General features: G+C 36.3%; 2 protein-coding genes across 2 annotated transcripts; one reads left to right on the forward strand and one right to left on the reverse strand.

The window, feature by feature from the left end:
- Nucleotides 1–1,871: 1,871 nt before the first annotated feature.
- On the forward strand, nucleotides 1,872–4,847 carry LOC140036520 (uncharacterized). The gene is made up of 3 exons (XM_072078254.1): nucleotides 1,872–2,666; nucleotides 3,777–4,049; nucleotides 4,399–4,847. The coding sequence occupies exons 1-3, from the start codon at nucleotides 2,085–2,087 to the stop codon at nucleotides 4,663–4,665; spliced, it is 1,122 nt and encodes a 373-aa protein (XP_071934355.1). The 5' UTR covers nucleotides 1,872–2,084; the 3' UTR covers nucleotides 4,666–4,847.
- Nucleotides 4,848–5,689: 842 nt separating this feature from the next.
- On the reverse strand, nucleotides 5,690–8,484 carry LOC140036521 (ABC transporter I family member 6, chloroplastic-like). The gene is made up of 6 exons (XM_072078255.1): nucleotides 8,072–8,484; nucleotides 7,807–7,857; nucleotides 7,050–7,271; nucleotides 6,783–6,905; nucleotides 6,453–6,629; nucleotides 5,690–6,055 (listed from the first exon to the last, which is right to left on the reverse strand). The coding sequence occupies exons 1-6, from the start codon at nucleotides 8,381–8,383 to the stop codon at nucleotides 5,969–5,971; spliced, it is 972 nt and encodes a 323-aa protein (XP_071934356.1). The 5' UTR covers nucleotides 8,384–8,484; the 3' UTR covers nucleotides 5,690–5,968.
- Nucleotides 8,485–13,282: the final 4,798 nt, after the last annotated feature.

A 13,282-nucleotide genomic window follows, 5' to 3' on the forward strand; every position in this document is an offset into this window, starting at 1 on the left:
GTAGCATAGGTAAAACATTAATGCACCAGCAACAAAGCAACCAAGACGAAGTGCAACACTCAGCAGCTACACAAGACATCTTAGGATTGCTGTAAACTGGGACAAGGAAAAGAAAGTTGTTGGTTATGGCATTGTAGCAAAGGATGAAAGGAGGCAGGACCTAATGGGATGGGCAATGAGAGAAAGATCAAGTGGGAATCAACTCCAACATCTTGCTGAAGAGATCAAACTAGCACTAGTTAAAGCAACAGAACAAGGATGGAGACTATTAAACATTGGAGTCCCTGAAAAAAGCCTGCTACAGCAAATCCAGCAGGATAAGCCACTTGAGGGATGGATGACTATAGTGATACAAGATATCCAAGAGCTGAGTAACCTGTTTTACAAATGCTCCTTTTGCCTAGAAGTAGTAGATAGGACTGTTCTGTGTGTTCAATTTAGTGTTCAAGCATTGAGCAATCATCAAGATGTAGAATGGGTTAATCCCAACCTACTATACTAATAGCACAATGTAAATATTGAGCCATTGCTCGCACTGTGTATACTTTTGACAAGTCAATACAATTCTACCGTTTTCGAAAAAAAAGGTATGGATAAATGAGAAAAATGCAATTTTGATACTCAAACTTTGACATATGAAAAATTTTAGCTCCCAAACTTTAGACAAAAGCAAATTTAATACCAAATCTTTCAACTTTTGATCACATTTAGTACCCTTGAGGGATTTTCTCAAATTGCAACCGCAAAGAGTTATATAACAGTCACATGCCGAGCAACTCTTGCATAAAAAATGTCAAAAAAATGAAAAATTTAGTCCTTAAACTTAGTACTAAGTGTCAGAAGGATATTTTACTTTTTTGTAGACATTTTTTCTATACAATTGTTGTCAGACATATAACTATCACGTGATTCTTTTCGATAACAATTTGAAAAAAAATCATTAAGAGTACTAAATGTGTTCAAAAGTTGAAAAATTGAATACCAGATTTCCTTTTATTCAAAATTTAGTACCTAAAATCGTTAGTATCAAAATTTGGGTATCAAAACTGCATTTTTCTCATGAATGGATTGTCGAGGGATAGAAGGCTTGCTAAATGCTAATAGCTAATTTTTGGGTTGCTGGGCGGCCTGTTTCTTGGTTTACGTGTCACCAAATGAAAATAGAAAAGTTTTGAGAAAAGTTTTATACACTAACGTTATATACATTATTAGATTTGGATCCATGACATTTAATTTAAATTTAAATTTGAAATATAAATTTTAAATATGCGTCATATAATTAATTATGAATGTACACATTGTTACACATATAAGAGTCACTAAAAAAATAAAAATGAGACTGGACTCAATTGGTATGCACCAAATAAGTAACAATGCCAATACAAGTTGTTTTAGTTGAGAAGGATGGGTCACTTTCTTATAAAAGATCGTATATTTGAATCCTATTGTTAATGTGAGTATTATGTTGGTGAATAATTTGTAAAAACCTCTACAAGGGACTTATAGTCCTGGAGGTATATTCTGAGCTGTAGTGATAATTGGAATCGAATTAGTCCAAACTTTTTGTCTACCAAAAAAAAAGGGGAAAAAGAAAAGAAAAAACCAAATAGTAGCTAACAATGAATCCAAATGGACCTAAGGGAAGGGTCGGAGCATGAAGGACTGGCGGGCTGGCTTGCTAAGCTAGGAGGCTGGATCCTGAGTGGGTCCCGACCCTTGTTGGTATTCCTTCCAGAGTCAGCAATTCCCAAGCAAGAGTATGCCTCAGGCTACGAGCCTGCAAATGGCTGCAATACGCTGACCATTTCCGTTCAAGTTCACCTGCTGACTGCTGCTGGTGCTCGACCGGGGAGCTGGGAGACTTTGGACAGGGGCTTTAGACAAGCAAAATCAAGTCGTCATTTCCAATATTTGACTCCTTTTCTTCCCATGCGTTTTTCTGCTTCCATTTCTCCGAAAAAAGAAACCCAGCTTGTACAGATTTCCTTTTGTAGCGAGTATTAAAGATCACTGCAGTTTGCTTGTGCAATTTTAAATCAAAAAAACTATTTCTACTCTGAGAACTCAGGAGGAAAAAGTAAAACATGTCGAAATACTCATCGTCAAGGTTCGTCCTCACATACCTCCATCACATTAAATCCTCATCCCTCACAACCCCAGCTGGCCTTGCTAATAATAATCCTACGGCCTTTTCTCACTTGCTAACCCATCACCCAAAACTAGTTAAGAATCCCATTTTCTCACCATGGCTAGGGAATTCTTCAAAAGCCCATTTCTCAACAACCCCGAATTCAAGGATTTCCCAAAACCCAACTCAAAAGCTGCTGATCAACCCAAACCCCAGTATGCTGCCAAATTCTAGGAATTTTCTCGGGTTTAGGTATTTTTCTTTCACTAGTAAGAAGTATGATCTTGGGAAAAGTGCGGTGAGGAACCCAATGGGGGCTGTGAAGGATGCTGCTTCCAGGTACAGGGAGGCGGTGGGGCTCCAGATTGAGGCGTTTTGGAAGAGGAATAGTCTGGTGCTGGTGGGTGCTGGAGGGGTCCTGGTTTGCGTCTTGCTTTGGAGGATTATGTTTGGGATTGCTAATACGTTTGTTGGCCTATCCGAGGGCATGGCCAAATATGGTTTTCTTGCTCTTTCCACTGCCATTGTCTCATTTGCTGTAAGTACTCCTTCCCAAATTTTGTGATTTCAGCTGATATTTAAGGTTAAGCATTCTAACTTCAGAACTCTTCTTCCCTGGGTACTTTTTGTATATGTGTACTATGTTCAGCTTGAAATGTTGCATTATTTTATTTTGTTGCTCTTTTGATGGCTCTGGAATTCTCCAGTTTGTCAATTGGAACTTACATTTGTTATTCAGTTTTCAATTACTGAATAGCTAGATCTCTTCGTTTGTAAATAAGTCCGTTAATTAGCCAACTCATTGTAAGCCAATACTACGTTCTTTATCCTCTGGGGATAGATTCATTTTTAGTTGTCTAACAATTAATCCCTTGATGATTATGTCAAATGTTATTTTCATCCAAATTTTACAAAAATAATGTAGTAAGCATGCTTCTGTAATCCATGTTTTTTCTGCAAGCTACTAAACAACCTATTTTTGCATTGAAATTATCTTATTATGGACTATGGAGTGCAACACGTATCACATGACAATGAGCATCAATGCATTTTAGACCTCTTAGTACCAGTTAATAGACGATGTTATTTGTTGTCGTCAATTGCATAAGCAGGCAAGCTCATGATTAGGATAAATTAGATGAAGCTCTTGAACTAATGTTGCACTCTGACAGTGGACAATGTCGTGGTCCCTGTCAGTGTGAGTCTTCTGATTGGTCTTTAGGATTCTACCTATTTTCAAATTGGAAAAAGAAAAATGATTACAAGAAACAGAATAAATGAGTCAAAAATTATCACATCTGCTATTTTAACATTACAACTTCCTGAAATGGTAATCTGTGTCACACTTCAGTTCAAATGATGTTAGCCGTGAAAAGTTGCTCAGAAGTTTGTTAGGTTCTCGGTTATCTCTTTTTGGAGTAGTTATTTTGCTGAATAGATATTGTATGAACATCTTGATGTCTTAAATTTTCATTTTTCACGATGAACTTCTTTTAGTTTCTTGATTGATACCCTGTGTCATAAATCATTGTGCTTGTAGAAATGTCCTGGTATTTTCTAAAAATGTTTTTCAAGGAGTTTTTATTGTGCCTTTCAACTTTAAGATAATGTTAATGTTAATTTTGTTTGATTTCCCTGTAATGTTCAGATTTTATATCTTCGTTCAAGATTCACAGTGAATCCTGATAAGGTTTATAGAATGGCCATGAGAAGACTTAACACATCCGCTGGGATTCTTGAGGTCATGGGTGCTCCACTAACTGGCACTGACTTAAGAGCATATGTGATGTCAGGAGGTGGTATGACACTGAAGAACTTCAAGCCAAGGTTTAGGAACAAAAGATGTTTTCTGATATTTCCAATACGAGGTTCTGAGAGGAAAGGCTTAGTAAGCGTTGAGGTCAAGAACAAGAATGGCCAGGTTTTTTCTGAACTAGCTGACTAAGTGTTCTATATATAGAAGACGTTTTGATTTGTTGTATATTGCAAAACTGCTTTGACTGGGTTAGTGTTTGGTGGTCAATTTAGTAAACATGTGTATTCTCTATTTGTCATCTGTCAGTCATATCTCTGTAAGATTGGCATGTGTGCTTGTTCATAGATAAATATTGGTACTTGTCATTCCATACCGTGTCCTAGTTAGAAGGAAGAGAAAGGTGCGAAAGGGTGAAAAGCAAAAGTTAAAGGTGTTGACGTTCCTGCTTATGAGTCAGGGCGTAGTTTCTCTTCTTCTTTTTTGTGAAGAACATTTACTGTTTGATTTTCTGCAGTATGACATGAAACTACTGGCAGTAGACATCCCCATGGCAACAGGACCTGATCAGCGCCTTTTCCTAATTGGGGACGAAGAAGAATACAGGGTTGGTGGTGGCCTCATTTCGGAGCTTAGAGATCCTGTTGTAAAAGCAATGGCAGCAAGTAAGGAATTTGAAGATCGTGATGATCAGGAGGACGAGGAGGATGCTGAAAGGGAACTTCAAGAAGCAGAAAGAAAACAACGTGAAGAAATTGAGAAGCTTGAAAAAGTTGAATCGTGACAGATTTTGCATCTGAGTTTGTTGATTGCTTTTCTGCTCTTTTCTTTGATTTACGTTGGACTCTTTAAAGAAAGAAGAGTTGATTTCCTGGCAGCAAAGAGGAATGTGGCTAAAAAAAAAAAACCTTCACAAACGCTTCATGATTCGTTTTACAGATTATCTGTATTTTGTTAATACTCCTTGGTAGGATTGACCATTTATGGGAGCACCTGCTTTAGGCCTGCAGATTTCTATGATTCCCAATAAAGGCGTGCTTACCTGAGTTGGCTATGACCTAATACTCCCATTTTGACGGGTTCCTTACTAAATGGATGGAAAGCACCAGAAACTTTTGTAACTTGAGTGATTATGATGTCAAAAATTCTTTTAGCCACTGATGTTTGTATTTTTTAGGATCAATCTGGAATACGGTTGGTTCATGGGATTCCTCTTTCAAGATCTCCAGGTTAAGCCAAAGATATCAACATAGTGAGTATTGGTTGGCTTTTCTCTGTTTCTTTTCCTAACTGTTAAAATGCTATTTCTGTAAGATGAGATTTTCTTGTACGGATGCTGGGTGCAGCAGAGACGTACCCGAGCTAGGTATATTCAATTAAGACCTGTCCTGTGTTTGTTAAAGAATAACCAGTAGCCCCTCTCGGCCATGTACATTATCTCATTGTTCCCGCGGAAATTTAAAATTGCTGATTCGGACTTACCCTCGTACAAGAAAATTTCCCATTACAATTTGCTTTTATATGTGTTATAATTTGTTAAATGGCCTGATCCATTCAACTCAAAGGGTTTTACTTCTACTGGCTCTTGGGACAATGATACACCTGTTGCAACAGATGCCAGGCACAATTCATACGCAGCTGATGATACGTCCTTAAAAGGTAACCGTCGCACATGCGACATCCATCTGGTTTTCGATAGAGTGGCAGCTTGGAAAGAATATCCAAATTTAGAGCCATTACAAATACAGTATTGTTTCAAAACCCATTTCTTTGCCCCCCAAAAAAAAGATCTCAAAATTTTTTCCAGATTTCAACACGGAAATAGGAGACATTATAATTGTAAAGAAGGAATATGTGCACGCAGTACAACTAGATATACAAGAACATCACGAATTCCAAGTTCTTCGAGATCAGAGGACGGCTCTTGCTCTTTTGGTGTAACAAAGCTGTCTGAAACGTCTGCTATCTCGCTCTTTTGCTGGTTAGACAATCATCCTTTTCTCGTCCATGGACATTGAGCAAGGTGGCAAAGCGTTTACAGGAGAGCACAGAGTAGAAAAGCCCACTTTCAATAGACATGCCTGCAGTTATGACCCAGAAATTGCCTTGTAACCTTCCTTCTCAAGAAGTTTAGCGATGGAAATATCTCCAGTCTTCACAATTTTCCCATCCTCCTATATACAGAAATGTTTCAGTCAATACCCGAAAGGAACAAGGAGAAAATAAAAGTGATGAGGCTATCATTAAGAAACTCAAGTAACATAACATGACAACATAAATTCAAATGTGGAAGTTATTGAGATTCTCACAAGAATGTGGCATATTGCTTAACATAATATGCAGAAGGAATGGAATTCAGGAAGTCGAAGAATCAACAGGGTAAAATTAAGTGACTGCAAATAGGAACAATTTGTTCGTGGTTAGTTAATATTCTAAAATCCCAGCCACTGCATCCCCAAGTTATTTTCCTTGATATCATCATATTTGTTCTCAACTAACCAAGGGGGGAAAAATAACTGCATACAGAATGTAACAGGGGAACTTGCTTACAAGAAGCAAAAGCTTGCTTACCATTATATGGATAAATGTTGGCTTGATAAACTCCAAAAGTCGCAGATAGTGAGTAATCATTAAAACTGAATTCTTGGGAGTGAGGAGTCCATTCACTGCCTTTGCGACATCACGCAGTGCATCTACATCTAGGCCAGAATCAATTTCGTCCAATATACCCAACTCTGCACCAAGAACCTATAAAAAAATTGAATATTTAGCAGCATTACACACGACATCACCAAAAACACAAAATAACTAAGCAGACAAAATACCATGGTAGCCTATCAAGCCAGCTATAAACTTGAAGAAAATGTGAAAAGAGAAGATCACAAAGATACTGAATCATACCGCAAGTTGTAAAATCTCATTACGCTTCCTTTCTCCACCACTAAATCCTACATTAACATTCCTGTTCAAAAAGTCTACTTTCATATTTACAAGCTCAAGCTTTGGCGCAATGTAGCCATAGAACTGCAGGAAAGAATAACATCAATGTATTTGTCAGCCATAGATGCCCCAACCAAACACCCTTTTTACATTAACAATGCACCTGAAACAGTGCATTACAAGCTTAGTTGAAAACAAAGCAAGTCACAACAACATAGAGTTACAAACCTCAATTGGTCCAAGCTCCGGTTGTCCATGTTTTATCCTTCTAGCATTGTATGCCATGTTCAAGAAGTCAATATTGCTTACCCCTGGAATTTCAACAGGGGTCTGGAAGCTCATGAAAAGGCCGGCAACAGCTCTTTCCTCTGGTTCCATCTCAAGCAAATTCTCACCCTTATAAGTGACACTACCGCCTGTAATCTCATAATCAGGATGCCCAACAAGGACCTACAATCATTAAGTTTTCCTAGCATCATCAGTTAAAGCAGATAGTAGCCAAAATATCCAGAAAGTATCTACCTCAAGCCAAAGAAAAGGAGGCTTCCAAGTAAATCTTAACTAGATCGATGCAGAAAAGGACAAAAGCAAAAGAACGGGTGTTAAAAGGACCAAAAATAATAAATTACTAGGTAATCCAACATCCAATACCTCATTGAATAAGCATTCCTGAACAAACATTCATCCAAAATTCCATGTTATGGATAAATGGTGGGTACAACTTTTCACTTTTGAGTTCAATCAGTTAAGACTCCTATTTTATTTAGAAATTCTCCCAGACAAAATCTTGAAGTCCAAATTCATCAATAAGCAAATAAAGGTTCTACAGCACAAGTTCTATCCGTAAAATTCAAAAGACTATCGTGGAGATGATCTTATTTAAGACTAACTTAATGCAATTCTAAAAACAATAGAAAATATAGCTATGAGTTCAAAACAGCAAAGCTCAGCTCACACCTCAAAAACGGGGAAGAAAATAACTAACCTTGGCAAAAGTGCTCTTTCCAGAACCATTCTTCCCCATAACAGCATGAACCTAAAAATATCCAATTCCGGAAGATAGAATTAAGACCGAAACAAAAAGTCAAGAGAATAAATATCAATTTCAGTCGGAAGATGAAAATTATAAATGTAACTGCACCGCCCCCCAGAGAGAGAGAGAGAGAGAAAATCAGAAGTCAAGAGGATACTTACATTAAACTGTACAACCTAGAGCACTTAATTTAATTGATAGGGTAATTTAGACCGACCTCGCCTCGGTGGATAGTAAGGTTAACCCCTTTGAGAACCGGCTGTTTTGACTCGGAGACGACGGCTGAGAGGTCCTTAACTTCCAGGAGAAGCTCGGGCGAGTCGCTGCTATGGGCGGATGATGACGCCAGAGAGTCGAAGGTTACGGCGCTTCTGACTCTCAGAGAACGGCGGGTGTTGATGAGACTCGAGCGGCGAGAGGACAGAGCAGAGACGACAATCAGTTGAGAATTAGAGACGACGGAGCACTTCTTGGAAGAAAATAGAGGAGAAGTTGAAGAACAATAAGGTGTGAATGGGACGAGCGCCATTGAAACTGGTAAGAGGAGGCTGCTGTAAGAAATCGAATGAATGATTAAAAATGGAAACGGAAATGAAGAACAAGGAAGGAACCCAAAGTTGAAAATGGTATATGGCTTTCTAGTAATTTTGAGTTTGATCATCATTTTTTAAAAATAAAAAAATAATAAAAAATCGAGAATTCGATCCTCGTGTCAAGTGTGATGCAACCTCCCTATTTATTTGGTTGGGCCAAAACATTGGGCTAGGCCTTGCATGAAATATGTAGAATGTTTTGGACTAGGGAGGGTAGCCATTACTTCTCTGCAGTCCACTTAATCCTGAGACTATTATTCTGGACTGGGCAAACATAGCAGTCTTTTGTCATCGGTTGTACGATGATTTTTTTTTTTTTGGGGGGTAATGTGAAAGATCCATTAATTTAGCTGTAATTCCGATTCCAAGAATACACAACAAGGCACTATACTAATCTATATTGTGGGGGACAGCTAATTAACCAATATATTATTTTAAAATAATTTGATAAAAGAAAAAGGTAAATGTTATACACACTTCACTTTTTTACACGGCACTCCTAGTATCATTTTTATCATATGATTTTCATTTATTATATATTTTTTTTACACCCTGCCGTCCGTTCCCACACCCTTTTGACCCCCCTTCATTTATTAGATTATATGATTTTAAAAAAATAGTGGAAGTTCCACTATAAAAAAAAAAGTTAAGTGCATATAACATTTTTCAAGAGATGTTTCAAAAAAAAATTTTCCAAGAGAGATAAAACTTAAAGATTCATGTCCATAGCATTATTTGCCATGACACTCTTTGATGTGATTCATCTAAAATAAAAAATATAATTTAAAAATAAGTTTTAAAAATAATAAGAAAAATGTTTTGTAAAATAATGATACGCTGCCAAAAAAAAAAAGGAAAAAAAAAAAAAGGGTATGCGGCGTAACCCTAAGAACATGCGGAAGGAATTCAGGAAAGGAGAAGAAAAAATATAAAAAGTGAGGGCCAACAAGAAGTGGCCCAACCCAACAATCTTAATTAATACGTTGACGTGGTAAAGCTAAGCAGTAACTAGATATCGGACCTGAGCCCACATGCGGATCCATGATGGAGTACTTTTTCTTTTTTAAAAAGAAGAAAAGAAAAATATGGATATTGTGCAAAGCATCATAATGCCACATGAAGAGGTCAAAACAAAGATTATGAGCGTATTAGATTTCCAAATTGCCACACATCCATCTTTGACATGAGTTCGAATTTGTCCTTACTTTTGAGGTCCAGGTGCTTTGCGCCCATTAGTCTGAATTATATATTCTTCTGAATTTATTCTTTGGTAGATTTGATTCAATAATTATGCTTTATTTAGAATCCATGATGAAAAGCATAACATGTTGTCCCCATTGCAATTAAATCACTTTTGCCAACAATTAAATTTGTCCCGTATAAGACAAGATAATTATGAGAAAAATATGATTTAGACTGCTCCACACGGACCATATTATTAAAAAAAAAAAAAAGGAAACAGAGAGGTGGGGAGGCCTTGTTTGGATTGTATTTTCTTGGATTTTTTGTAGAAAAATTACTGTAGCGATTTGATAAATACGATGAAAAAAGGTAATAGGAAAATGTGATTACGGAAAACGACGTAATTTTTTGGCGGAAAATGACTGTCCAAACACCCCTAAAAAGGGTGCTCCATAGCTAAGAGAAATTTGTCATTTCCATAGCTAAAAAATATATATGAATTTGACTCTCTGTCATTACCCTTTTCCACTTTTGCAACACCTCTTTCAAGCTGGAAAGACTTGTATCAACTTTTGAGAAAGCCAACAGTTTTAAAGAAGAGTGATGAAAAGAATTTGAACTTAGTTTACTCTTGATCGTCTAGTTGCAATTTCAAACGCGAAAATGGAGTTAAAACTGCTAATGAGTATCAAAATCTTTCACCAAAAAAAGAAAAAGAAAAAGTGAAAATGACTGACCTGTTTCATTCTTATGCCTACCAGAGCAGCAATCACCAACAAAAAAAAAAAAAGGGACCAATGTTTACAGCTAACAACATTTGTACCCTACGAGCCGGTCTGGTTGCCATCACTATATTGAAGACTGAAGAAAATTGGGAGTTTGCAGCAAGTCTCTGCCCCATTGAGTTTGAGTTCCATAATGCAATAATGATGATTGAGAAAGCTCCGTTGCTGACGCGAACCTACCTAATAATAAATCGTGATGTTCATTAGAGATTAACATTGTTCAAACAACCAGCCGCCCAAAGACTGATGTGCACCACCAATGCATTAAAACTTGGTCGGTGGGAGACAAGGGATCAATTTGACACAATTAAATGTGTCTTATTTAAAAAATTCAGGTGAGTGCGTAGCACACCCGTCTAGTCCGGTGATGGTTCAGTCCCATCCGGATTACTGCAGGATCTCTTTAGATCCTCCCATTCCCCATAGCGTAGGATAGCTATCGTATCGGAAAAAAAAAAAAAAGATTAACATTGTCCAGCCCATGATCATGCTCTATTTTGTCCCATTATTGATTTTATTTTCAGGGAGCCATTGGACGTTATACCAATTACCACATCAAAGAAAAGGTACCAAACAAACAAGACAACTCAAAAAAAAAAAAAAAGAAAAGAGTGAAAGAATATCAAACAAAAAGCAAACAAGAAAATTGTGGTATTTCTTTTTGTGTAGGACTTCTTCCTTTCAATCTTTCTTTCATATCGAGTTGAGATTAAAAAAAGACGACAAAGGAAAAAGCTGTTAAATAACTTCAAGAACTCGCTAACAAACTGTTCAATGGATGCAGATTCGTAATGGTCTCATCAAACTAGCTTTTCTGCGTGGGATCTTGACAATGCCATCCATTATAACAGCATTTGGTCGGAGACGTTATATACGTTTGATAAAAATGCTGTCATTTTAAAAGTTTGTTCAACGTAATTTTACCAGCTAAATTTTGAAAATTACAAATTTTCCGTCAAATGGCCCTATGGCCCTTACTGATTGTGTGTTTATATGTGTGTTCCTAGGTTTGGTTACAAAAAATTGACTAATAAGAATAATATAGTTCTTGATAATCCAATAAAGACAACAACAAAGAAAATAAATCAAACAGAGAAATACATGATTTCACGTGGTTCAATCGAACTGACCAGATTTATTATAACAGAAAGAGAGTATAAAATCCAAGAAATAATTCCAAGGACCAAAAGGCACCTAAAACTAAAAACATAACAGAGTTTAAATAACACAAAATATTTAAATGATACAAAGGTCCGTAACTTATTACTCTTTTAATTTGATATCTAATCAAAACTCTTTTCAAACTGAGATTTGGGTCTTTTAAATCTCTCTTGGCCCGATGCATATGGCACTTGAGTTGGTGCACTTAGTAGACTTCAACTTATTTAAATCTACTCTATTTATAACTATCAAGAAGATATATTTAAACTCAACATGTGCGTGTGTGTATATATATATATGTGTATCTATGTAATGCAGAACTTGTGTTAAGCCCAGTTTCAAACGGAAAAAAAAAAAAAAAAAAACTATTTTGGTTCTCCCTAGGTACGATGGAAATCCCTTACGTTACGCTACCGCAAGGTCCGCAACAGCTGTATTCAGGCGCTAATAACGTATTCCAGAGTCGTAAGTGGTAAAAAATGCTAAAAAGAAAAGAAAAGTGGTTGAATTCCAATGAGGAAATTTAAGATGTTCACATGCTTACAATCTAATAATAATATTGTCAGCAATAGGCCAATTGGAAATAGATAACGGTACTAAAAGGCACTAATACCGTTATCTGTTTCCAAGTGGCGCTTGACCAGATAAGCTATTACTGCTAGTCAACGTCAGTGTATACGGAGAATTGATCAGGTTACTGATCAAAATGGTTAGGTGATTACAGTTCACCAAAAACAGGCTCTCGTGTTTTCTTTTTTTTTTCCTTGTAAAATTCCTCTTTAGTCTGTTGTTTTGGTTGCAACTATTCGAATACGAGCTTGAGTCAAGATGGATCAATATCGAACTCGAATTAATCAAATCGAATTCGAACTCAAATTCGAGTTCAAAAATACCAAACTCGTTAGTAAAATTATATATATAATTAATATTTTATTATTTATTTAAAAAATTATTATTTTATTTATTTTTAAAAATAAAAATAATTATTTTTTTATTTTTTAAAAATAAAATAACTATTTTTTTATTTTTTAAAAATAAAATAACTATTTTTTGTAAGCCCATTTTGATCTCATCGAGTTCAAGTTTCGTAAAATTAACTTAAGACTCAATTCGATTAGGCCAAAACTCGACTCGATTCAATTCGGTTGCAACTACGTTTGCACCCCTAGTTGCAACGATGGAAAAAAAAAAAAGGAAGAAGAAGAAAAGCCCATCAACACTGTGTTCTAATAAAAGCCATGCTCTACTTTTTAAAATGGCGGTTTTCCTCATTGAATCAAATTATGGATTGGACTTTTTCACTTGAGAGGTCCAAATTGTGATATAATAATGTATCGGTATTCAACGCTAATGTTGGTAAACCAGCGTTTCGCCGTATAAATACTAGCAAATAATGTACCGAATACAATAAAGAATGAAAAGAGTAATAAATAAATAAATATATATATATATATATTTAAACCCATTCACTGCCAGCGATCCAATTTTTAAAGCAAGCAAGACTGTCACAGAAAAAAATAAAAAAAGGGTATGCATCAGTATTACTGTCCAGCTTTTATGGTTGGATTGAAAGGAACAGCTGCAAATGAGATCCAATTCTGGTCCAATGGGTACTATAGGCAACTGGAAAAGGGGTGGTATGATCTACAAATGCAAGATTGATTTACTAGTACTTATGTCTGGATTAATTTTTTTGTTGCGATAATA

Source organism: Coffea arabica, chromosome 2e, assembly GCF_036785885.1.
Source record: "Coffea arabica cultivar ET-39 chromosome 2e, Coffea Arabica ET-39 HiFi, whole genome shotgun sequence".
Taxonomy (NCBI): Eukaryota; Viridiplantae; Streptophyta; class Magnoliopsida; order Gentianales; family Rubiaceae; genus Coffea; species Coffea arabica.